The sequence below is a fragment of the Eutrema salsugineum genome, unplaced genomic scaffold (genome assembly GCF_000478725.1).
Source record: "Eutrema salsugineum unplaced genomic scaffold, Eutsalg1_0 scaffold_3, whole genome shotgun sequence".
NCBI lineage: Eukaryota > Viridiplantae > Streptophyta > Magnoliopsida > Brassicales > Brassicaceae > Eutrema > Eutrema salsugineum.
This window is the reverse complement of record NW_006256756.1, coordinates 3,368,407-3,393,096: the sequence shown is the minus strand read 5'-3', so window position 1 is coordinate 3,393,096 and position 24,690 is coordinate 3,368,407. Positions and strand designations below refer to the sequence as shown.

The following is a 24,690-nucleotide window of genomic DNA, read 5'->3' as shown; positions in this document are numbered from 1 at the left end:
GGTGTGTTATGACTACTTTGTCGCAAATTCCTTCATCATGAAGCTTCCAACATGGTCATGTCCATGACGGGTAATTATAATCATTTATACAAAAATAGTAGTATAACTCAAAATTTATATTATATGTTTAACAGGTTTGAATTATATTCAATAATTGTGCATATAATTATAAACCTAAAACGAGAATTCTCTAAACAAACAATGTCTCTAAATTGATGAAATAACAATCTCGTACATGACGTCAATAAACAAAAAAAAATCTCGTACATATAAAGTTATAAACAATAGAAATGCCCAAATGTAAGCTTGCATCGTTCACAATTCTTAGGTATCTGAACTAAACAATAAAGAACTTTGGTACGCACAAAAGTTATAACTTCATCGTCCAACCTTTCAGGAGCTCGTTGAGGGTCAAACTAACCTTAACATTTAGTAATATTTTTGCCCTAGTTCATCATTCAGAATCTTTGTGGATTTTCATTGCCAGAATTAAAAACAAAAATCTTTGTGGATTGTCCTTGCCATGGTGCTAACTTTTTTGTTCCTTAATTATCTATTCAACTATATATCGTTGTATATTTATTTATGCTCTTCCCTGGAGATCATAAATCAATAATTCTATATCATATAAAAATATATGTTCCAGCTTGTAGTCTTCTCAGACCAGTGACTAACTTATTAATAATGCGCTTAGCGATGTCATAGTAGTAGTACTCACATCATATAATAATTGAAGAGGACAAAAATTAATCTCATTCGGTGCTAAATCAATTACCTCGAATGGTAGTGGCTATGAGTTCTTGGTGCTGTTCAAGGCTCAAGCCATTCCGATCTTGAACATAGGCTTCAACGCAAGCCTTTTATTTAGCCGGATACAAACAAATCCCAAGGAACCCCTATATAACCAATTACAATGTAAACTTGAACTTTGTCAAGAAGATGAATTTGATAATACCGTCACTGAGTCCATTATTATATTGGCTATTTCCCTTTGGTGGTGGTTTTATAGATAAGTATTTTTGACGTATTGATACTATACTAGCTAGGGGTGTTAAAATCGACCATTTTAGAGCGTGATCCTTCAAATTTTACTTTTTTTTCTTCATTTTGAAAAAAAAAGATAATGATTTTTTTTTCAATAATGCTTCCATTTCACTTTTAAAATGAAGAAATGAACAGTTTCATATTTAAAGAAATACTATTTATTTCTTTATTTTTGAAGGTGGACTTTTTTTTTACAAAATATATATGTAACTTTTTATATGTTTTGATTTATACTCAAACAAAAATTATATTTTTGACCAATTAATTTTAAGAGTATGAGTTTATCAAACCAAATTATAAAATAAAAATGCAATAATCACAATGAAAAATACAATAAGATATGATAAATAGAAAATACAAGATACATTGTTCCATGCAAAGGTGGAAGAAGAAAGTTGGAAAATCGCGAACCAACCTGAAGACGACGATGATGCAGACGTTGAGACGATGGTCCCCCCTTAGCCTCTGATATCTCTACCCGAGGACCTACGGATCCTGATATACCGGATTGATGCTTCTTGGATCAATCACAGACTGGTTAGCGGCTTCGGCTGGAGTTTTGAAGATGGCAGTGAAAATGAGATTTTTGGACTACAAGAATGTCGCAGAAGCCTCTCGACTCTTCACGCCAAGATGGGTTGCCTCCTATGGGCTATGTCATGCTTGAGAGAAAGACAGATGATTTCAGTTCATTTTCAGACTGTTTGTTCAGACCTTGTGAGCATGTCTGAATCTCCAGCAGATTGGTCCTTTATGACAGAGCTGGAATCTTTTCGTATCCTTCGAGAGAGCTATTCGGAATTCACTTTATCTTATATCTCCAGAAGTTTAAATATCCGGACGGAATAGTCTTGCAAAAGAAGCTCGAACAACAGAATTATTTTTTTCCCAAATCAATCATACCGAGCCAGTCGAGGATGGTTCTAGGACCATTTCTCCGACTAGCCACATATAAAAAAATTAGAAAATACAAGAATATAGTCAACCAAAAAAATGAAAATACAGAACATAATGAACTCATTCTCATTTTCAAAATGCATTAACTGATCATTTCTGGAAAAAAAAATTGTATGTCTATTAGTACACATAAGACTATGCTATAGTTTATTTTTATTTTTATTATGTAGTGTAAATTTATTTATATACAATAAATTTTTAAGTTGAACAATTGCTATAAATAAATAAAAATTGGTGCAAGGTTTGTAAAACTGAAAAGTAAAGAATCTTGCTAACAATTAATAATAAAATAGAGATAAAATATAGTTAAGAATATAATTCTTTTTAAAAATAAAAAAAAAATTCCAATGGTTTCTTTATTTTTTCTTTTATTTTTTAAAAAATTTCATTTTAAAGGAAAAAACGAAGAAACTATTGGAAATGCTCTTATCTCGATTATGGATACCAAAAACTCGCCGAATTCATTATTGCCAAGTTAAGCACAAAAGCTTTTTTTGGTCAATATTTCAAAAATATATTTGAAAAACTCATATTCTTAAAAAAATGTTGACAAAAAACAAAAATTATGCTTAACCCGTTAATAATAATAGTTTGGCGGGTTGTGGGTATTCACAAACGGAATAATATGGTCCCTTTTGAAATCCTAGGCAATGGGTCCATGGATTAACCCTTTTAAACAGAGAATTTTGTCAAATCTCCGATCGTCGCAGAAAGCTTGACGATTCGATTAGCTCTCCACCAAGGGAAGGAAATGGGGATCAGAAGGATCTGCTTAGCATCGGACTCCAAAAAACTGATCCAGGCAATATCGAACCATTCCCCGATCAGGGAGATCTATGGGATCTTGTTCGATATCCACCACATCTCCTCTTTTTTCGATTCTGTAACTTTCATTTTCTTATCGAGGGAGAAAAAAGCCATGCCGACAGATTGGCTAAATCAAGCCTGTGTAACGGTCTTGTGGTACAGGAGGAGAACCATTCGGTTTAAGCTTGAAATGAAATGAATTTTGAACAACAAAAAAAAAACCTACTTAGACCATCTCTAATGCATATCTCTATTTTTTCCTCTAAAATAGAGGTGCATTTGTCTCCAATGTTTACCTCTATTTTTCTTTCTAAAAAGAAATATTCTCAGTATATTTTTTTTTGTTATTTATTCTTAACATCTTTCATTAAAAAAGTTTATGAATTGACCTTAATTATTTCTTTTTTACAAAAGTTTACATAAATTATAATAATACTAACTTTGATAAATAAAATTTGTGAATGAATCCTTATTTTACTTATTATAAAAGTTTTTATAAATTATAGTTTTAATCACATTTATATTCAATTAAATATAGTTATTACATAAATAGTAAGATTTAAAAGTTAAAGGACTACTTTATAAATAAAAAAAGTCTACCTCTATTATAGAAAGAAAATAGAGTTCCTTTATATTTGGAGAAAAAAGTAGCAATTTTTATTTTTATTTTAGAAGTGAAAATTGGAGCATGAACTCTATTTTCACTTTAAATTAGAAATGAGAAATGGGTTGGAGATGCCCTTAAACCCGCAAGCTCCACCGGTATTTAGCTCATGTTTTATCAGAGCTAAAAATCAAATCAGCAAGCTTCATAAATCAAAACTGGACTTGTAAGTCCCCAAGTTTTGGGCCTATATTTAACATCAGGCTAGACAAAGGCTTGGAGGATTTTCTCGAGATTTAGGGTCTGGTCATAGTAATTGTGAAATCGTAATTTTTGTGGAAGAGCTTTAAAGTCTTCAAGGCAAAAGCAAAGAACTGAAAATAAGAATCAGTAGAGAAACACATAAAGAACATTACTGCAAACTGCAACTATGAATTTGGAGATTTAGATACGAAAAATTAAGTTGACATTAATGGAGGGATGATACATGTAATCATACTACTCATCTAAGAATCCAGATTCAGAGGCAAAGGACTCTAACTCTTTAGCTTTTTCATCGGTGAAACCAAGAGTTGCCAGTATCTTGTGACCTGGAGACTCAACTTCAGACCAAATCCCTAGCAGTATATGCGCTGGCATAATCTCCCCGATACCTCCTGTAACAAGAAAGCAGTGAAACAACGTTGCTTAAGATTCTACCTTGAAATTGAAGTATGCATTATGCATAAATCGGGACATTATACAACCTAAGAAAATAAAAGACATTTGTCTCTCGGATGATATAAAACTTTTCTCCAAATAATGTTGCTACTCAAGACGAAGTTTATCACCATAAAAATGCAGCTCGGTGAAATTGAGATTCACAAATTTACAGAGACAAGTTGAGTTACAAAACCTGCTTTTAGATTCTGATTCACAGCAAAGTCAAGTGCTCTTTGAGCATCTTCAGTTAGAGGAGGATGTTCCGGGCTAAAGAAATACAAGTCTGCCTTTCCTAGTAACTTGATTGTCTCTTCACGAACTTTGTAAAGCATGATCCCATTAGCCCGCAAGAACTTCGAAGTAAAACTAGTTCCTGTCCATCAGATTAACACTATCTTATTCCAATAATCATTACCAAGAAGATACTAATGGAGCTTTAAACACGGACTACATTTAGTTTGATTGCAATAAAGAAAAAGTTTGTACCTTCAATCAAAATACCCATGAGAAGTGCTTCAGTTCCAGTATTTGGATACTTGAGCTTCCTAGCTTCGAGCTCTCCCATGGCAAATGATTTGATTCCTCTCCATGACCATCTACATTAATACATTTCCCTCAAATTTCTCAAAACCCTAAATCAATCTCAGGAATTTCAAAACACATTGCAAGCATTTCAATCCTCACTAAGAACAACACTTACTTGGGTTTTTTCGCATCAGCAACCACAGATTCCGGATTCCTGTAATCAAAATCAAACACATAATCTTGTAATTGAACCAAAAAAAAAAAAACTGAAATTGAACAATAATCAACCAAGATTCGAGAAAACGTACGCGGTGGGTAAGCTGGAAACGACGGCGATTGGGATCCGTCGTCGCGTGATTGAATTCGTTCGTAGAACGGAGGCGGAAGAATCGTGAGAGAGAGGGGAATCAACGCCCAGCCATGGACTCGTCAGATTCAAGGATTTTACAGGGTTTCTCGTAGGGAAGAAGTATAATGGAGAAGATAGTTTCTGTTTAGAGAAGGAATCGATTTGTAGTATCATTGGATTCGCCATAGTAAATTTGCAACATGATTGAGCAGCCATTTCTGTAGCGAAGAAAGGATTGAGTATTTTGGATAACGGGAAAAATGAAGAAAAGAAAATTTGGGGGCAGGAGATTCCTGGAGGAAGAAGACCATTGAAACGGCGCCGTTTCAAATTATCATTTGAAATTGTTGACGTTTAAAAAGCCCGAAAGTATACGTGTTGACGTTTGAAAAGCCCAAAAGGAGTCTTTCTGATATTTATAGGCTTAAAAGTTGAAACAAACCCAATAAGGGCTCATTTCGTAGAGCATGATCTTTTTTTTTTTAATAATATTAAGGCTCTGTTCGTTATTTTATCTAGATGTTGCATCTAGATTTTGCATTTAGATTAGCATCTAGATACAACATCTAAATATTGTTTATTTTTGAAATTAGGTTTTGCATCAAGATCCTACGTCTAGATACTAAATTGTTCGTTTGTGAATTTAGAAAAATAGTTGGATGTAAAATATATAAAATGACTAAAAAGAATTATTATTTTTAATAAATAATATTTTTACCAAATTAAGTTTTAAAAATATATGAAATTTTTTTTTTTTGCATTTTTTTGTGGGAAAACATGATTTTTTACTTGACGGAAAATTTATTTACTGGAATTTTGAGTTTTTGACGGAAAATAAAGATATTGTGTTTTTGGCAGAAAATCGAGATTTTACGTTTTCGGCGAGAAACCAAGAGTTTTCATTTTTAATGGAAAATCGAGATTTTGCGTTTTTGGCAAGAAACCGAGAGTTTTTTGTTTTTGGCGAGAAATCAAAATTTTGCTTTTTTGACGAGAAATCAAGATTTTTCGTCTTTGGCGGAAAATGGAGAGTTTTTGTTTTTGGCAAAAAACCAAAAATTAACGTTTTGGTGGGAAATTTGTAAGTGTTTTGTTCAAGAATTGAACTCTGTTTTTACAGAGTTTGAAGAACAAACCTTAATGAAAACAAGGTATAGAAGAAACTTGATCTTTATTGATAAAAAAAATATTACACACACAGTATGTTTTGTGTTTGACTCCATCTATTTATACAACATGAAAGGATGTGTTTGAACAGGTGTTAATTAAAAAGACACAACCATATGAACCAGCAGACACAACTCTACGAACAGACACAACTATAACATTTGTGACTCTTGAGTAAATAACTAACTTATACTAATATGACTTTAGGTTATGAGATTTGATTATAGTTCAACAAAATCAAGATTTTTTGTTTTTTACATGAACCAGATGCAAACGCTGCATCTGAACTCCCTATTTCTCAGCATCTATAATATCCAGATTTTTGAGATGCTAATCAATTTGCATCCAGATGCTGCATCTGAACACAAATTTTTTTTTGAAAAAACAAACAACATTTGGACATTTGCAGCTAGATGCAGCATCCAGATACAGAAACGAACAGGGCCTAAATATAAATTTATTCAACCAAAAAGAATGTGTACAATAAATGCACCATTTTTGTGTTTAACTGTTAAAAAAGGATTTCTTGTTTGGGCTCATCGTATGTTTACTGTGACAAGTATTCTGAAACCTTTGCCAGAACCTTTCCACTATTGTCACTTCTATAAAGAAAAATCACAAAAATGTATTAAAAATCGAAAAATTTTAGGCCAAAAAATTTTTAAACTTTCCAGAATTTGTCAAACAAAGCACGAATACTGAGTCTAGCCAAATAAATATTCAACTTTTGTTGACTTTCAAAAATAATAATAATTTTTTCGTTAATTTGCCACATCAGCATGCCGTTTATTAAATTAACAGAAACTTTAAATGCCATTAACTCTATTATTAGTGTTGGAGTTAAATCGATACGACATCGTTTTAAATTTCTGCAATTTAAAAAAAAATTGTCTCCACCAAAGTTCGAACTCGTGACCTAAGAGTGCATAAAGGAAATTTTTGCCATTGAACAAGTGACACTTTCGAACAAAGGCGTAATATAATTCTTTTATTACTTTCTAACAGGAGAGTAACATAAAAATGAGTTTATGTATGAAACCCTAATTTCACCTTCTTTTAGATATCAAAATCGGCCGAAATTAACTGACAAACAATGAATCATTTAAAAACAAATTAAAAAAGTGGATTTCGTTAGAAGATAGAAGGAATCTCTAACTGCTTTATGCGTAATTGCAGTATGACAGCGAAGAATTTTTTTGAACATTGTCCCAGAAATCAGATTGATGTTGCATGTTCGTGTCTTGAATTCATTTGGGTGTTTAATTAAATAAAAAAAAATTGATCAGCTTGAGACGTACACAAAAGAATTGGAGAAAAGAGAGTGACGAAGGAGAAATTAGTTAGGGTTTCACTTTCAAAATAATAAAAAAAGTTGTATTATCCATTTGTTTGAAAGTGTCACTTGCTCAGTGGCAAAAGTCTCTGTTAAACACTTTTAGGTCGTGAGTTCGATTTTTGATGGAGACAATTTTTTTAAAATTACAAATATTAAAATGATATGTCGTTTAAAGTTTATGTTAATTCTATAAACGGCATGTTGATTTAGCAAGTCAACAAAAATTGAGTGTTTATTTGGTTAGACTCACTATTCGTACTTTGTTTGGCAAATTCTGGAAAGTTTAGAATTTTTTTGGCCAAATTGTCATTAAAAAACTGAAGAACTTAAACTTTGAGTCGAAGTTGATTATGGTGGTTTAGTGGCAAATCAATCGATTAGTCCATTTTCATACTTGTTGTTTCATGTGTTGCAAAATGAGCTTACTCGATTTCTCTCATTCTTATCAACAAGCCTTATTATTTGAGGTGATAGTTTTGACCATTTCTTTTACGCCATATGTGGTTTATGGTTATTTGAAACACATATTCAATAATGAAATGAATTACCCAATTCGAGTAACGATTAATGATTTTTTTTTTAAAACAGAAAATCCAAAGGATTTCTACAAAAGTTAGAGAGTCGAAACTCGTGTTAATCAAACAGATTCATACTCCCTCCGTTTCACAAAGAGTGTCGTTCTGACACTTTTTTTTTATTTTAAAAAGAATGTTGTTTTAGAATTCCAATGTAATTTTTAACATAAAATATCATTTTTAACCTCAATAAATTCAGAAAATTAATTATAAATATGATTCCAATAGTCATTTTCTGCAAATTAATAAGGGTATAAGAGACATTTTATCTTATTTCTTAATTTGTGTGAAGAATGTCAGACATTTTTTGTGAAACGGAGGGAGTATAAGGTAATAAGAAGTTTGAGTAACTGAAACGAAAATATCAAACCACAAAACAAAATTCAATAGTCTTTCTTTAAGAATTATGAAGAAACTAAATGCTGAAACCTAACTTCTCTTCTCCTATATTTCAAATAGTAATGTTTTTCATGTTTTGCTTCTCTTCTTTTGTCCTTTCCTTCTCTTCATTTTCTAATAAGTCAACGTTTAGAAAAACAAGGCATAAGAGAAGTTCATATCTCTTTATCTCCGTGGCATGATAACAGATAGTTTAGTTTTCATACATGATCTGGTGGTGAGAATAGAAGGGGAAAAAAGAGTGTTATCTTCTTAGATGTTTACATATACTGTATATTTACAAAATTAAGTACATAAGAAAAATAAATTTCTGTTTACATTTGAGATTTTTTTTTTTGTTATTGTCCAATTACAGAATTATGATTTATAACAAACAAATCTAACTATGTATTGTACATACGATCGCGATAATTGATTTTATAGACGGTGAATCTAATAACACATTATTTTTATTTCACTGACATTTACAACGGACAGAATTTATCGTAACACACAAAGCCGAATAGATTAAACTGTAGTAAACCGAAATTTCCTTTGCATCTACAACCCGCAAGACTTTGTATTCACCAATAATTAGAACCTAAATCTTGTATATAACATTAGAACCTTTTAAATCTTTTATCAATTTACTCGATCAAACCGGCTTCCACAGAATAAATTTTTACTTTAAAAGTCAAAATCTTGGAACAAGTGGTGTTTTTTAAGATTTTAATTATCCTTCTTACCAAGACAAGTACGACTTTGTATAGTCTCTCATAGATTCCTTGTATCGAATCATTGTCCGACAAATTTTAGAAACTCTCTCTTTCTCTTTCTCTCTCTCTCGTGCAGCAGAGCCAAGAATCCAAAGACGATAAAAAAAAAAATATCGCCAATGGATCGTACCCACCAACAAGAATCCACGACCCGACCCGGAAACACCGTCGTCCTCTCCATCGACTGTCTAAAAGGAAGCTCGAAAAGCGAGGAATGGAGCGGCGATATGCTTCAAACCGGAGACATAGTGGAAGAGATCCGAATCGGGTCAGGACCCGGTTCGGCTATTTTCAAAGCTCCGTTTAAAGGAGGCAAAGCTTGGCTCCAGAAGGTTCTTCACAATTCTTACAGGAACAAAGAAACTTCTATCGTTGTCCGAGTCAGACGTGGCTCCGATGATTTATCCGATCTCTCTGCTTGTATTGTTCCTAACGAATCCGCCGGTAAAAGACAGTACATGCTCAGATCCATTGATGACCCGAATTATACAGTTGGGTTCTCGGATCGTACTGAGTCGGATTGCCTCGGTATTCAAGGTGAGTTAACTCGGTCGGTTCAATATCTTTGGCCTTTGGTTATTTTTGTTGACTTTTCTGGCTTTCTTGTTTTTTTTTTTGCCTTTGCATTTCTTAGTTGGTGAGAAATTCAATTAATGCTGTTATTATTAGTACGATTTTGTTTGTTCTTTTATGAAAATTGTACGAATTTTATTGTTTGATCAAGAAACAGAGTCTTAGCTTGAATTTTCAAATAAGTGATTTTTTTTATATGTTTACTTTGTACCAATTTTTCTTGGTCATAGTAAATGATCTTTTGACATACAAATATGTTTCTTTCATTTGAATTTTATTATTTCACTGTTAACTTAAAAAATAAAAGTAAGAATGTTTCTTCAGGGAGATATTTTAGTGTTTTGACTTACAATTCGTAAACGTTTGTTTCGTCTTGCAAAAACATCGAATTATATATACATATTTTTAGTTGTTATTATTTGATCATTGTTAAATGATTTGCAGCATCGAGAGGATCAAGAATGGTGGAAGCATTGGTGAGAGCAAAGCTTCAAGATGGTTACGTTTCATATCCATGGGAAAGACGAATGCAAGAAGCTTTACCAATCTCCGGCTCAAGCAATTTCCTCTCCATTCTTTTTCTTCCCAAAGCTTCTGGTAAAGAAAAACACAATATTGAAATTGTTACTCACAGATTCACTCTGTATTTATGAATATTGACAGCTATTTTTAAAAATAATTAGCTTATGGAAGGGCGGGTTCTCGGTACAATGACTTGGAAGACACGCTTGCTCGTGCAAATGCTTGGCTAAGTTGTTCACAAGCCAATGGCGTTCCAATCGTGTTTATGAATATTCAGACTGAATCTTTGCTTACTAAGGTCAGAGATTTTATAATAGTTTCCGTAATATATTTAAGTTTGAATACGAAAATGTTGATTGTCTTATTTTTTACATGGTAAAAGATATCGGGAGAAACTGCGTCGGCAACGGTTAATACGACTTCGCTTTCTGATTTGTCGAATCTTGCAAACGCGAGTCTCTATGGGTTTGAGGATTATCATGGAGTTGATATTGGTGTGGTGAGAGCGGTTCGGCTTTGGTTTGCTCCTCTTGGCGTTGAGTTGCCTCTCGAAATCAAACTCAGAGACGATGACACTAAACTCGGTTTCTCCATTAGCCGCACTGAAGAGGTAAAATACTGTCTTCTCTTTTATGTATCCCTAGTCAAATCCTGCGTGAAAACAGAGACGGAAATTTCCGGTTTTCGGTTTGGACCAAAATTGCTAAATTAAATTATATGGTTTTGGGGTAAAATTCAAGACAATTTCTACCGGTTGAGACTGTTTATCTTCTTCCGGTTTGTGAATGTTTTAGATGTTTTCACACAGATACGATTTTGTTACACTACTTATAGTTTATAGTTTGATAAAGGTATCTTGGAAATGGCTATTAAATTAGCATATAAACTAGCAACACACCAACCTTTATGAAACAAAAAGTTAAGTCCAAAACATCAATGTTTTTTTTCAACTTTAATGAAATTATACAACCACTTGTAGAAACATTCTTATATATTCACTTTTTTGTCCTAATTTGTCTCATTCCTATAATCATTTGTAATCCAAGACACATTTTATAACATGATTTTAAGTATATAGAAATTTTTCATTCACGTCTCATCTTCGTCCCAAATTTTGATAAAACAAAAAAAAATGAATATGACAAGATTTTCCATTTCAAGATTCCCGTTATTTTCAGCCTTATAGAAATTTTGAATTGAAATATTTCTTCGACAGGGTTTCATTTACGTCTCCTCAGTAACGGACCACGACGACGAGAGTGCACCAGCTGCAAGATCAGGCCTCAGCTCATTATACAGAGACGCAGCCAAGGCTTCCCGTCGTCTGGTGGTTTCACGTGTAGGAAGCCAAAAGGTATTACCGTGGATGGTCTCCTCCACAGGAGCCATTCGTTGCTACGACACCGTTTCACTCAGCCAAAAACTGTCACTCCACCGTCACGCAAAGGTTTCCATCATCCTCCACGTCATCCTCTGGGATTCCTCTGCCACCGCGGCTTTCTCCTCACCGCCTAGGAGCAGCGGAGGCGGAACGCACTTGTTGTTTAGTAACGAAACGCTCGATTCGGCTGCGTTTTTGCGGCGTGGAGAGGGTTTGCCACCGCGACAGGTCGGTGACAGACAAGTGATGCCGTTGCAGGATGACGACGAGGATGTGTTCAGGTTTGAACGAGAGAATGTGGGTAATGCTTCGTTTAAGTTCCAAGAGATCCCTTTTACTAACGAGTCCTTGTGAGTTGTGATGAAGTCTCTGTGTTTTTTCTTCTTTTTTTCTTCTCTTCTTGTGTTATATTTTTGGGGGTGTGTGTTTATACGTGCATGTAAATATTTGAAACACATAAGAGATGAACTAAGGTTAGTTATTATTTAGTTTGTTCCCGTGATGCTTGTTTAATATCATCGCTCGATTATTCTAACAAATTCCAAACTTCTGTTTCCTTTTTCTCATATTTGCGAGAAAGCATGCACACTACAAGGAACCCATTTATGAAGTTATACGGAATATTTTTTTGCTATGAAGATTTTCTTCAAAACAATTCTTACTTTTATAGGTTGAGATATAAAGTTCAATTTTTTCACTTCAATTTTAACTATAGTTAGCCACTGTTAAAAAATTCTTCCACATGTTTTAGGATTAGGAATTAGTTTGGTCTCGATCTTGGTTCTCTCCTGGTTTGATATTAAAGTTGACTAAACGATGGAGTTTTTCGACTAGCCAAAAAATGGGAAAAAAATGCTAGGCTATATTCGACAGTCTCAAAACCGGTTGAGAGTATTTAGTTAAAGAAATCTAGCTAATTATCAGAAGTAAGCTAGCCGGCCTTGGTCGTTTGGTCCTGAATCCTGAAGCTTATCTCTCCACGTGGTCTAGGTACTTTTAACCTCAACTTAGCTCATCTAACTGTCTGATCCTTTGATTCACATCTTTTTCTCCGCTTGCTTCAAAAGAGTTTCGTAAAATAATGTCTTATCAAGGGAAGAAAGAAGGATGATTAAAAATGATAATAAGTTTGATGGGCTTTCTATCTAACGCAATGCAGAACAACAACTTATGGTGGGCTCTCTATCTATAAGTGTTGGGTTATGAATTATAGATCTGCAAGCTAATTTGGATTTTTTTTATTTTTGTTTCAAACGAATGTCAAGCTTAAAACATTTTTGAAAATCAACGTAAAGTATTTCGAGAAATTATTAGAATAGTTTAATATGATGCTTTAAGGGTGTAGTTTCTTTGAAGATTTTGAAAGAAATGATGAATTAGAAAACCATATAAAATTGAAAATAATAAAATAGGGGATTGTTAACTCTTGTAATTGGAAGTGACAACTAATAACATCTTTTCTGAAAGCACGCCGAAGATTTTATTATTTTTGTTTAAAAGGTTCCCATGATGGGTACTGTACTGCAATTCGCAAATATTGTCAATATGTCATGATAAGTTTTTTTAATAAAACAAATACAATAAGCATTTAATATGATTACTTGTAAGTTGTAACCAAATTTCACCAGAAATGATCATGCGATATCAGCACCACCACCTAATAATAATGATATATATTACATGGTATTTTCTTTTTCGAAGTATGATTAACATTCACACGGACAAAATAATGGGTTTACATTTTGATTTGTATAAAATGTAAAAGTAAAAAATGAGTAGAAAATAATTTAATTTCCTGACAAACGTATAGTAAAAGTGAAGAGTAACACCTGATCTAACGTATTCCATCCAATTTAAGTTTTCACAATTTTCATTTATAGTATGTTTAAGTAGAAAACCTGCGTACTAAGAAAATTTTGCTTAGGGAAACTTTTGTTTCTCTTTTGATTTATGGAAATTTCTTGGGTTCAATTAAATATATAAATCAAGTCGTCTTTAGTAAAAGTACTCCTTATGTTCCCTTATTGTTTCAGAAAAAAAAATTATTTAACTATTTATTTTTAAATTTTTTTTATAATTCGTATTTACGTTTTGCCCGTGAGTTGTAAGGAAAATAGTTAGGTCAAAATGCCGACCACAATTATAAATGAAAATATATAAAAGTAATATGAAAGTATGAAACCAATATTTTGTCTATTCTTGATATAATAATCAAGGTAATATTTTTCTTTATTACAAAAGAAAATAAAGTAAAGTCGCAGAGGAAATGTACATCGAGCACATCACTAAAGTTTTTTTTTAATTTACATAAAACACTTATTTAACGATTAATAAATGGTTCGATCTTATCTAAACTCCAAGTTATTTAATTAATATTATTTTTTTCGCATTAGATGTGCATTTCGGTCAATGACTCAATGCTTCGTGGTCCCAAATAAAATTGTGTTTAAAATAATTTTACTATTCATGATTGCTTCAAGTTTCTGTAAACTAAATATTTGTAGTTTCATCAAACGTTTATAAAGAATAAAGGTGAAAATATTTTAAAACAAGGTCTATACTTGAAAACAACTAAATTTAAGTTACTACAGCTAAGCGTTAACTTTGATTTGTTTTTCTAAATATTTTTGTCTTTATTTTGGGTGACGTACTGTAGTAACATTTCGAAATTTGTACAAACCAAAACAAGTTTGACATTTTTCTTTTTGCCCTGTAAAAAAAAGGTTTTGATTATAAAAAATTACTAAATTTTTTGAAATGGGCATAAATTAGTTGGGTAGCTATTATTGCGACAAAGACTTTCGGAAATGTAAAAGGAAAGAAATGAATGTAAAGCAAACACACAAAAAAAAAAAATTAATATCTTAAAAAGGGTTGCAAAGATAAGATACAAATAAAAGTTAAAAAAGACCTTTGGATTCCCACAAATACACGAAGCAAAAGAAAATAGTTAGGGTGAAAGTTTTTAATCATGACATATGATTATATATATTCGAATGAAAAATAAATTTTAGGTTTATTTTTTATGAAGATTGATTTTTTCTGTCTTATATTTTAATTTTTAAATGTTCTTAATATGTTTAAATTTTAGGAATCAATCTTCATGAAACAAACGAAATATTATATGTCTCTTCTTTAAATTTTTTGCATTATACTATTATCTATGTACTTTATAAAGTATTCAACATATATTTTATATCTTCGTAGCCTAGAGAGTAAAACTACAATTTATTAAGAAGTCTATAACTGTGAGAAAAAAATAAACCCAAATACAAATTCTATAACTGTAAAATAACCAGAAAGATTGATATTTTCTAAAATACTAGTGAATTAGACAACTAGGTAGTTACCTTATTTATGATAACCATTCTTTGGTGATCTATAGACAGTATGTTTTACTTTACACTTTTTCGGTATTATTACCTTACACAGTTGATGGTATTTGTTAACAAAAATATTTACTAACAGTTACGAAATAATATATTGAAGAGAATAATGTTTTTTCTTTAACACCAGAATGAAATTCATTCATAAACTATGGTGATTTAAACACGTTTATATATTTTGCTAATCAATTTAGAATCAACGAGCTAATACGGAAAAAAACTGAAGTTTGAGCATATTCGTAAGGTAATCATCACGTTCACTATTCACATCACGAACGTGAGGAATGTAAGACAAAGAAAGTTTATTTAAAAAAAAAAAAAAAAGACAAAGAAAGTTTAGTGAGTTGAGAACGAGTGCTTGAAAATTGATCAAAACCTGAATTGAAAGCCAGTCATTCTTCTTCTTCATCGATTATTTTAACTAATTACGCGCAGTTCATTTCGAATACTATTGAAATACGTTTTGCCAAATGCATTTTATTGACCACATAAACATTTCAAACTCAACAGGTTAAAAAGCATAGAATTAGAACATGCTGACTTCCTTTTAAGTCAACTAGCTTATGATAATTTTCGATAAGCATGTATAAAACCACATCCAAACCAGTGATTATCTCGCTGCTATGATTTGTCGATTTGACACCATTGGATACTTGTAATAACGAGAAAACAATCAGATTGAAGATGTAAAAACTTAATAATATATGTATATCTATTTCCAGAAATGTATCATAATATAGTCATCAACTAAATACTATAATAACAAAGTAGCATAATAATCTAATATTTGAGTTGAAGAATCATAAAAGGTTAGAAACTAGTCTTTTTAGATTAACAATTTTTTGATGTTTCTAAATTATATTAATAACATGTATATAACGATATTATTTGTTAAAAATTAAAGACTCGAAAAATTAGTAAAACGATGAAAAAAATCATATTCTTAAAAAGTGAGAGCGTGAACAAAGCTTATATTTTTCATATACCCGAAAAAAAATTGTTGTGAAAGCATAAGTGGGGACAAGATTTAGATGCTGAATTTTTTTTAATATTCTTTTCTTCACATCATTTGATTTCTTTATTATTGTATATGAGTTTTGGTAGTTTAGTTACATATATTGATATATGTAGTTATGAGATTAAGATTTGATATGTTATTGCTGGCCCCATGTAATTGTCATTCTTGCCTCTGGACTTCTTTAATTGTTAGTGTTAAATTATTTTCAGTATTTGTAAATTATTCATCATTTTAGACTTTTCGTAGCCTAGTTTTCTTGTTCTTTACTCCAAAGCCGGATTAATTAATCAAAGAAAATGTATATTTAACTGGAAAAATGAAAATTTATTTAGAAATAATATAAAAATCCACGGCACAAAAAAAAATTTAAGATAAAACGATATATAATTGTCTTCTTTTTAAACAAATGAATTTTGTATACCCACTTTAGTTTTTGTCAGCTATACTATTTATTATTTTATTACCTTTTTATTATATTAATCCCCTCCATCGGATTCCAGCTAAAAACACGAATATCTATATATTCCAAAAACATTTAATATATAACTCCATTTTGAGTTACTCCTTTTCACCATTATTTTATTATATTCAGTATTTAAATAAAATGGACAAACATGGAAAAAGTTACGTTGGAAATTAGCTGAACGCATGAAATCTTACAATATAAATAAACTCACTATAAAAAAAAATAGAGATACCATTATTTAATGCCAATATTTCCAAAATCAAAAACCTGATTTCGATTTAAAAAAAAAATCTCATAAAAAAAATCAAAATCACATAGCATTAATAAATCTAATTTCCCTCACTTTCTTATCCAACATTTTCCTAAAATTCCAAGCTTTGTTCATAGCAATATATTTTATTTTCTTCTTAAAACAACTCCTTTGTCCTTATATTTTCAGTTTGATTATCTTGTTCTAGATCTTAATAAAATTTCTTTGGTAGTATTTTTTTTTCCAGTTTTTTCCAAAATCTCGCCTTTGTTTATCTTTAATTAAAAGTTAAAACCCAAAATCTGCATGGGTTATTGAAAAATAGTAGGAAAACAAAGCTAATGGTTTTAGATATGGAGTCTACCGGGGAAGTTGTTAAGTCAACCACCGGGAACGGCGGCGGTATCACGGTGGTTGGATCCGACGCGCCGTCAGATTTCCACATAGCTCCGAGATCAGAAAGCTCAAATCCATCTCATAACGCCGTCGCTCCTCCTCCACCACAGTCTCATCACATAAATCAGCTCGGCGAAGTAGCTCCGCCGCCGAAAATTTCAACGGCGACAACGACGGAAGCTATATCCGGCGGAACGATGAAGAAGAAGCGTGGCCGGCCTAGGAAGTACGGACCAGACGGAACAGTTGTGGCGTTATCTCCGAAGCCGATTTCATCAGCGCCGGCGCCGCCGCATCATCCGCCGGCGAGTTCACACGTCATCGATTTCTCCGCCTCTGAAAAACGCGGCAAAGTGAAACCAACGAACTCTTTTAACAGAACAAAATATCATCACCAAGTCGAGAATTTGGGTAAATCTTTCTTTGCTCTGGTTTTTTTTTTTTTTTTTTTGGTTAATTGCTCTGTTTCGAACTTTCGATAAAATTTTAGTATAAAACTGAAAATATATTTTTACAATTTTCGTTGGAATCTAGTTTCGTAGACCAATCTAACTCTCGTGACTAATAATTGTTTATTTTTGGAGGCATTCTGGGTTAATTTTGGGGATTTTATGCATGCTTTTATTTAAGTGGGGTCTCTTAACATATAAACACAACTCCTAGTTTTTGTATCTATGTTTAATTTGTCTATGTGACTACAAATATCTACACTTGTTTAAGGTAAAATAAAGCTTAATTTAGTAACAATTTTAGACATTTGAAATTAGAGATTTCTAATTTCTACTGCGAATATACAACTCGGTTACTAGCAAATGCCATGATTAATTTAGGCTCGGTTACAAAAAAAATGAAAATGAAAAAAGAGAAATAAACACTTACAAAGTTTTGGCTCTTGTTTGTTGTGTTTTGTGTTTTTTGTAGGTGAATGGGTTCCTTGCTCCGTCGGTGGTAACTTCACGCCTCATGTAATCACGGTCAACGCCGGCGAGGTAACCTGATCGGAACTATTTTGTGGTTTCCTTCTTGTTTTTGGTAATAATAATCTTAAACCGAGTTTTGAGTGATATAATATGATTCTGGTTCGATTAGGATGTAACAATGAAGATAATCTCGTTTTCGCAACAAGGACCTCGTGCCATTTGCGTTTTATCAGCAAACGGTGTCATTTCAAGCGTAACGCTTCGTCAGCCCGATTCCTCTGGTGGCACATTGACATACGAAGTATGTAATAATATTTCGCTCTCATCGATCACATTTCTGTTGATGATTTAAGACAAGTCTCTTGATGATTTATAGTGTTTTTTCAGGGTCGGTTTGAGATATTATCATTGACCGGGTCATTCATGCCTAACGATATAGGCGGAACTCGGAGTAGAACCGGAGGAATGAGCGTATCGCTAGCAAGTCCGGATGGACGTGTAGTAGGTGGTGGGGTTGCTGGTTTACTAGTAGCCGCGAGTCCGGTTCAGGTTTAACCATTTTTTAACTAACCAATTTTCTGAATTTCGGGTTCCAAAAGAAACCTAAACCAGAGAGTTACGTGTGTTTGAATCAACAGGTGGTTGTAGGAAGTTTTTTGGCCGGGACTGACCAGCAGGATCAGATACCGAAAAAGAACAAACACGATTTTGTGTTGTCGAGTCCAACCGCTGCGATTCCGATCTCTAGTTCAGCTGATCACCGGACAATCAATTCGGCATTGCCTCTTCCGATCAGTAGTAGTACGTGGCAGACTTCTTTAGCTTCTGATCCAAGAAACAATTCTTCCGATATTAACGTTAATTTAACTTGAAAAAAGCCACTCTTCCTCTGTATTTTCGGTCATTGAGTTTGTTTTGGTTGATCCACATTAGGGTTCTACTATAAACTGGTAGCTTATTATTTAGGGTTTCTAGGGTCTTATGTTGGTTCCCTTGTTGTCGCATGTAGGATTATGTCTAATATCATCTTGTTTATTCGAATTGAATCATCTTGTTTCCTTATAATTTTGTTGAAACCGGTCATCGTTCCGGTTTTATTGGTTAATATTGTAACATACACGTATCGGTTCTCCATTCGGTCTGTAGTTCAACCGGTTTAAATCTCTCTCTAAACCAGAAAAGAAAAACAAGACTACCTAAATCTTAGTGAAAAAACACTATAATTTGTATTTGATAATCCATTTGGATTCGATGTTCGGTTATATATAACTTGTCCCATGAACCAAAACCTGTGTCACTAAACTGAGAACGTAACCGGTACAAAAACATATTGACTTTCATAGCCGAGTTGGCTTGGACAACAGTTTCATGGTAAACAAAAAACATCACTCGATTTTACTTGGAAGAAGGTTCTTGATCTGGCTTCGCTTGTTTCAAGCGACACAAGGTCATAAACTTAGCGTAGGTAGAAGTTTAAGAACCCTAAAATCTAAGGCTCAAGAGTGGCCAAAAATACTTCCCACTTTACCACGAGTCTAGCTTCAATGCGAACAAGAAGATAATGTCGTTTTAGCAACAAGGACCTCGTGCCATTTGCGTATTACTAGCAAACGGTGTCACCTCACGCGTAACGCATTATAATCACACAAGCCATCTTAATCAATCCCAATTTTAATCGTTCAATTCGGGGAAATCTATGATCTTGCACAAAGAAACCAAACGATTTCAAACGACACACTAAACAATACTGAATAAGCTACACATGAATTCAACAACTGGGGCTTAACCTAAATTCTCACACCAAAATTCAAAAAGATTCTTTCATAATCTAGGGCCCCAAAAAAAGCAATGCAATTTCTAACATAAGTTACTGAAGTTAATTTTATTAGATTCAAAAAACTTAAATTATTTATCATCGCCGTTACGATTTGTGTAACGAACTAAAAAGAAATGCCACAACGTAGAAAAAACAACAAAAATCATAAAAATGTAAAACTAGATTACAGATTTGTCGCGTGGTCAACAAAATCCATTACAAATCCGTTCTTAAAATGTATAAAGTTCTTTTTTTGGTGAAGTCCGATATGAATTCTCCAACCTTAGATATCTCCCAGTGCCGAGTGTATCAACCTTAAAACAGAAAGTGTTAGAAATGATAATTAAGATTGAGCTTGGTAAACAAAACATATGAAGATATGAAAATTACTTAGTGATTTAAGATAAAGAGATGTACCAATAAGATGTGATAAAAATGCAGAGAGAGATATGACCAATCTTGTAAAATCGTTTCTTTTGTTCCCATTTATTTGTATTGTGCATCTCTGTCACGTCCGCCAAATGTTCCCTTTTCATGTATCTTTAACCGGAAATAACAGAGAGAAAATATAGATTTAAACCGGTTTCGTTGAAGTTAAATTCGAAAGTCGACCAATATGATGATGAGTGAATATTTTACTTACAGTCTAATGTTGTATAAAAGGTGAGGAAGAGACAAAACCGCCATGAACCAATGTCTAGTTAAGACGTAGTATAAGCAAAGAAGTGCTTGCAAACCAAATTCCGGTAGAACCACCCGGTTTATTTTGGTAGATGAATCATAAGGGTTTATGTGATCAGCCTCTAGATCCGCCAAACATGTCAGCTGCATTAAAAAAAAAAACCATTACTTTGTTTACAAATTTTATATTTCCCTGAGTAAAAAAAGAGAAGTATTAAATGATCCAAACTTCAAACCCAGAAAAACTAAGCAAAAATCCAATAACATTACGAAGAACAAAATATATTACTTGTTTTGTTTAATTTACGAATGAGTTTTAATTATTTTATAAAACCAAACAAAATTATTAGGAGAAGAACCTGATAAATAACGATGATGAGAAGGGTAACGAGGAATAAGAAAGAGAGAATCCAATCGAGTAAATCGCCCATCCTCCGCCGTTTTCCGCCACGCCGTGACGTTCAATTTCCGTCGTCGCCGCCGCCTTGCTCTGTCTCTCTATCGTCGAAACACGGACGACGTTTTGGTCAAAGCTTTGGGAATTGCACGTATAATTCTGATATTAACCACGGAATATATAAGAAATTGTTTTTTATAAAAACTATTAAAATCCCACTGGATCTGGTTGGATAAAGCTACTTATATATGCTTCTGATGCAAATTGATAAATATGATATTTCACATTTAAAGCATATTTTGGATGTTTGACATTAGCCTCAACTCCCAATCCCAATTGATATGGGTTGACTTTAATAATTTTATTTTGTTTACATTCTTTACGATTAAATCGATTTGTAAGCAGGTAACCAGTAACCAATGATCGTGCTGATTACGTGCTTGAGATGCATATTATTAGTCCAAGAACGTTACTACTTCTTTAATTTTTTTCATCCACAAACTAATTTTTCATTTTTTCTATATCATTGGAGTCCATTGCCGTAAAATCGCATATATTAATGTAAATTTGGTAGTTCAAGTTTTTTAAAGAACAATAATAAAGTCATGTGAATGCTACTCAAATTCAAATAACTGCGAGTTTTTTTTTTTTTTTTTGTTACTCTTCCAATGGCTTGATTTCATATAAAATGCATATATTTGTTAGCTTAAATTTATTTTATTTTGGGCGGTGGTCCTACATGAACTGAGTCAACCGACAAAGCTTGGCTTCTTTGAATAGAAGTATCATAAGAATATCCTTTATTAAAAAGGATATCCTTTTCTTAAAATAATGGGATTTTCTTAAAAATCCTTAAAATAATACTGTGCTTATACGTTATAGGTTGGAAAAAAAATGTATATAAGCATAGGGAATTTATTTATTTTATAAGAAGAAGTGAATATGATAGATTGCAGTTAGCCAGTTAGGTAAGATTGGAAATTACCCCAATACCAAACTGAACCGGACCATCAATTAGAATCGAATTATGTCCGTTTTACTTCAGCAGGTTCTTTTAAAATGGCAAAATTCTTAAGTACAATAGAACAAACCAGAGTAATAAACCCAACTAAAAAGATGATCACCATTACACATACAAGTAAATACCCAACCAAAGTTGGGTGGGTCTCCCAAACTAAAGTAACCCAAAACCTAAACTTACATGTTTTTCTGTCAGAAGTCTACTAATGAAACAATATTCTGTTTACAGTTCGAATTTCATATAAAAACGAAGAAACTCGACTCAGAATTGAGCACACTGACAAATATACCTATACTATAGCGTATAGGTATTGTTTGTGATGTAAGTTATTAAGTAAACAAATCTAAACAAAGTAAGTGTATAACTAAATATTCTATCAAATTCGAGCTAGCACAAGTAAATATTATGTGCCGCTCAATGTGTATACCAGTTTTTTATTTTCATTGTACACATACCAAGATGTTCCATATCTTCTTTGTCCTCCTCACGATTCTCCCAATCTTCTGCGCGATAAACGATTCGATCATATTCGACGACTGAATGCTCCTTACCGAAATCCGGTTTTCCGGTTCCCTCTTTCTCATGTAGAAGCTTCTACTGCCTATTTCACCAATTACTTCGGTTTTCTCCAAACCTGTAGATTGGTAAAATCCAAAACCCAAGAGTTAAACTCTGTGCACATAGCCACATTTAACATATATAAGAGACAAATGCCTTGTCTGTTTCTTAACCATTTAACCAGACCAAATTGAGTTGTGGAGCTTACATTGGATGCTGAAGTGAGACTGATGCAGCTCAAAGGCAAGATCTTTATCGAGTTTCGGTGTTCGTCCTTCTTTACGATACTTGTCCACAACCATCTTCATCGTTTCTTCGACATTACAACTCAGTCTAACCAAAGTCTTTACTGGTCCTGGACTTCCTTCTACTGATACACTGATCACAACTTTTGCTGCTTCTCTCTTGTAAACCTGATTTTCAAAATACAAGAAACAAAACCATGGAAATTCAGAATCTTTTTCATCAGATTGCGTGGGTACAAGTTCCAAGACAATGGTCGAAATTCAATGGAATAAATTTAGAAAATAGTGAAACACATGGGTTAATTTGTAAATTTTTAATTTTTTGGGTCGAATACTATACACTTTGAGACCTAAAGGACAGAATAAGTAATTAATCATAATCTCTAAAATAGTGAAATTGATGGGTTAAATTGTAACATTTTAAATATTTGGATCTTATAGTATAAACTTTGGGACAATAAGGACGAAATAAAGTAACATCATTTAATGATTACCTGTTTGTAAATCGGAGAAGACGACGACGACGGCGAAGAGAATCCAGTTAACGACGGAGCTGAAGCAAAAACCTCCAAATGGATCTTGGAGAGGTAGATGATCGGCTCGGGTTCCTCCGCCGGGAGATCAATCACCGGCGTAGAGCAACGTCGATCATCATCATCTTCACAAGCGATGCTTTGGTGGAGATTCGGCTCCGAGAAACTTCGATTGAGTATCTTAGTAGATTTTGAACGAATCTTAGTGAAGATACGACGAGAGACTTGGTGCTTCGCCGTGCGTCTGGTCCTGGAGCTCCGGCCTCGGCTTAAGTCCGATGCCGTGATTCTTCTCCGGTGAAAATCTGACATTTTTTGCAGAGAGAAGAAGAAGAAGTTAAGGATTTAGGGATTCTCTATGCTTTTCCGTTTCTCTATTCTTTTCTTTGCCTTCTTAAATTTTTTTTTTTGCTAATTGCTTTCAAATTATTTTGCAAGAGAAATAAAAAAGTTTTCACAAGCCTGGCTCAATAGTTAGAGCCATAAAAAAACCAACAGTCCATTAACGAAAAAAAGCCCAATTAGAAACCCCAATGTTAAGATTTTACTTCAAAGTTGAAAAAACCCCCAATATTAAAGTTAAAGTCAATTTCATAGCATTTAATTTCAGACCGACCAGAAAAAGAGAGTCATATTTTTTCCCTCTTCTTACGAGAATCAATCTTGAGAAAGGGTTAATATCTACTCCTTAGTTAGTTTTATATTATTTTATTGTAGTGTATTAAAAATATTTGTTTACTATTGTTGTCGTGTTATAAGATTTGTATCATAAATTAACACTGTATGATATAGCTTTTGTCCAGGGTTCACCAAGTTTTAGAAAACAATGTTGATGGCTTACTTGTTGAGAAGTCGCTGGAGAAACTGAGTCTAGAGCAAGTAGTAGCCAAACAACTAAAGATGTGAACTAAGACCATCTTTAACGCGGTCTCTGGGCCGTCTCTTAAGCATTATTTTGAATTAAAAATATTGGTTTGAACCCAAATGAAGTAGAGACGTTTTTTCATTAGAGACGAGAGAAAACGTCTTTTATTCCACGTGTGAAAGTGTGATTGGTCATAAAAATTTGGAGAGAAAATCCATTTGTTTTGTGTTTTATTTTTTTTGGTCGATATTTTTGTTTCTCGAGTCTTCGTCGTTTGATCCGTCAAAGGTGATGTGCTGTTTGTCCGACGCCGTTTCACCGTGATTTGGGGTTCCACCGGCGGCTTCTGAATCCTCTGGCATCGGAGTATCAGAAATCAGTAACGGCGACGAAAAATAGTAATTTCTTCTCTCTCTGCTTCTTCTTCTTCCTCACGAACTCC

General features: G+C 33.0%; 5 protein-coding genes across 5 annotated transcripts; 2 read left to right on the top strand and 3 right to left on the bottom strand.

Annotated features, from left to right (window-relative positions):
* Positions 1-3,774: 3,774 nt before the first annotated feature.
* LOC18014341 (ATP-dependent Clp protease ATP-binding subunit CLPT2, chloroplastic) lies at positions 3,775-5,305 on the bottom strand. The gene is made up of 5 exons (XM_006396737.2): positions 4,948-5,305; positions 4,815-4,853; positions 4,601-4,710; positions 4,308-4,487; positions 3,775-4,068 (listed from the first exon to the last, which is right to left on the bottom strand). The coding sequence occupies exons 1-5, from the start codon at positions 5,202-5,204 to the stop codon at positions 3,911-3,913; spliced, it is 744 nt and encodes a 247-aa protein (XP_006396800.1). The 5' UTR covers positions 5,205-5,305; the 3' UTR covers positions 3,775-3,910.
* Positions 5,306-9,254: 3,949 nt separating this feature from the next.
* On the top strand, positions 9,255-12,191 carry LOC18014350. Its single transcript, XM_006396736.2, has 5 exons — positions 9,255-9,757; positions 10,238-10,390; positions 10,477-10,613; positions 10,698-10,925; positions 11,532-12,191. The coding sequence occupies exons 1-5, from the start codon at positions 9,340-9,342 to the stop codon at positions 12,048-12,050; spliced, it is 1,455 nt and encodes a 484-aa protein (XP_006396799.1). The 5' UTR covers positions 9,255-9,339; the 3' UTR covers positions 12,051-12,191.
* Positions 12,192-16,684: 4,493 nt separating this feature from the next.
* On the top strand, positions 16,685-19,174 carry LOC18014349 (AT-hook motif nuclear-localized protein 1). Its single transcript, XM_006396735.2, has 5 exons — positions 16,685-17,623; positions 18,134-18,201; positions 18,302-18,433; positions 18,520-18,681; positions 18,771-19,174. The coding sequence occupies exons 1-5, from the start codon at positions 17,158-17,160 to the stop codon at positions 19,002-19,004; spliced, it is 1,062 nt and encodes a 353-aa protein (XP_006396798.1). The 5' UTR covers positions 16,685-17,157; the 3' UTR covers positions 19,005-19,174.
* An 831-nt stretch (positions 19,175-20,005) lies between these two features.
* Positions 20,006-21,243, bottom strand: LOC18014348 (protein cornichon homolog 5). The gene is made up of 4 exons (XM_006396734.2): positions 20,989-21,243; positions 20,592-20,773; positions 20,366-20,488; positions 20,006-20,262 (listed from the first exon to the last, which is right to left on the bottom strand). The coding sequence occupies exons 1-4, from the start codon at positions 21,058-21,060 to the stop codon at positions 20,232-20,234; spliced, it is 408 nt and encodes a 135-aa protein (XP_006396797.1). The 5' UTR covers positions 21,061-21,243; the 3' UTR covers positions 20,006-20,231.
* An 870-nt stretch (positions 21,244-22,113) lies between these two features.
* Positions 22,114-23,765, bottom strand: LOC18014352 (uncharacterized protein At4g22758). Its single transcript, XM_006396733.2, has 3 exons — positions 23,345-23,765; positions 22,814-23,018; positions 22,114-22,681 (listed from the first exon to the last, which is right to left on the bottom strand). The coding sequence occupies exons 1-3, from the start codon at positions 23,693-23,695 to the stop codon at positions 22,488-22,490; spliced, it is 750 nt and encodes a 249-aa protein (XP_006396796.1). The 5' UTR covers positions 23,696-23,765; the 3' UTR covers positions 22,114-22,487.
* Between the last annotated feature and the right edge of the window lie 925 nt (positions 23,766-24,690).

Bases quoted from the DNA above. Each gene is read 5' to 3' on its own strand.
- LOC18014341 (XM_006396737.2), bottom strand. From the start codon at position 5,204: ATGGCTGCTCAATCATGTTGCAAATTTACTATGGCGAATCCAATGATA. The intron at 4,854-4,947 runs GTACGTTTTCTC...TTTTGATTACAG, and splicing joins GTTTCCAGCTTACCCACCGC to GAATCCGGAATCTGTGGTTG. The intron at 4,069-4,307 runs GTTTTGTAACTC...TTCTTGTTACAG, and splicing joins GAATCAGAATCTAAAAGCAG to GAGGTATCGGGGAGATTATG.
- LOC18014352 (XM_006396733.2), bottom strand. From the start codon at position 23,695: ATGTCAGATTTTCACCGGAGAAGAATCACGGCATCGGACTTAAGCCGA. The intron at 23,019-23,344 runs GTAATCATTAAA...TTTGAAAATCAG, and splicing joins CTTCTCCGATTTACAAACAG to GTTTACAAGAGAGAAGCAGC. The intron at 22,682-22,813 runs GTAAGCTCCACA...ACCAATCTACAG, and splicing joins GTCTCACTTCAGCATCCAAT to GTTTGGAGAAAACCGAAGTA.
- LOC18014348 (XM_006396734.2), bottom strand. From the start codon at position 21,060: ATGGGCGATTTACTCGATTGGATTCTCTCTTTCTTATTCCTCGTTACC. The intron at 20,774-20,988 runs GTTCTTCTCCTA...TTTTTAATGCAG, and splicing joins TCATCATCGTTATTTATCAG to CTGACATGTTTGGCGGATCT. The intron at 20,263-20,365 runs GTACATCTCTTT...TTCTGTTTTAAG, and splicing joins ATTTTTATCACATCTTATTG to GTTGATACACTCGGCACTGG.
- LOC18014349 (XM_006396735.2), top strand. From the start codon at position 17,158: ATGGTTTTAGATATGGAGTCTACCGGGGAAGTTGTTAAGTCAACCACC. The intron at 17,624-18,133 runs GTAAATCTTTCT...TGTTTTTTGTAG, and splicing joins TCACCAAGTCGAGAATTTGG to GTGAATGGGTTCCTTGCTCC. The intron at 18,682-18,770 runs GTTTAACCATTT...TTGAATCAACAG, and splicing joins TAGCCGCGAGTCCGGTTCAG to GTGGTTGTAGGAAGTTTTTT.
- LOC18014350 (XM_006396736.2), top strand. From the start codon at position 9,340: ATGGATCGTACCCACCAACAAGAATCCACGACCCGACCCGGAAACACC. The intron at 10,614-10,697 runs GTCAGAGATTTT...ACATGGTAAAAG, and splicing joins CTGAATCTTTGCTTACTAAG to ATATCGGGAGAAACTGCGTC. The intron at 10,926-11,531 runs GTAAAATACTGT...TTTCTTCGACAG, and splicing joins CCATTAGCCGCACTGAAGAG to GGTTTCATTTACGTCTCCTC.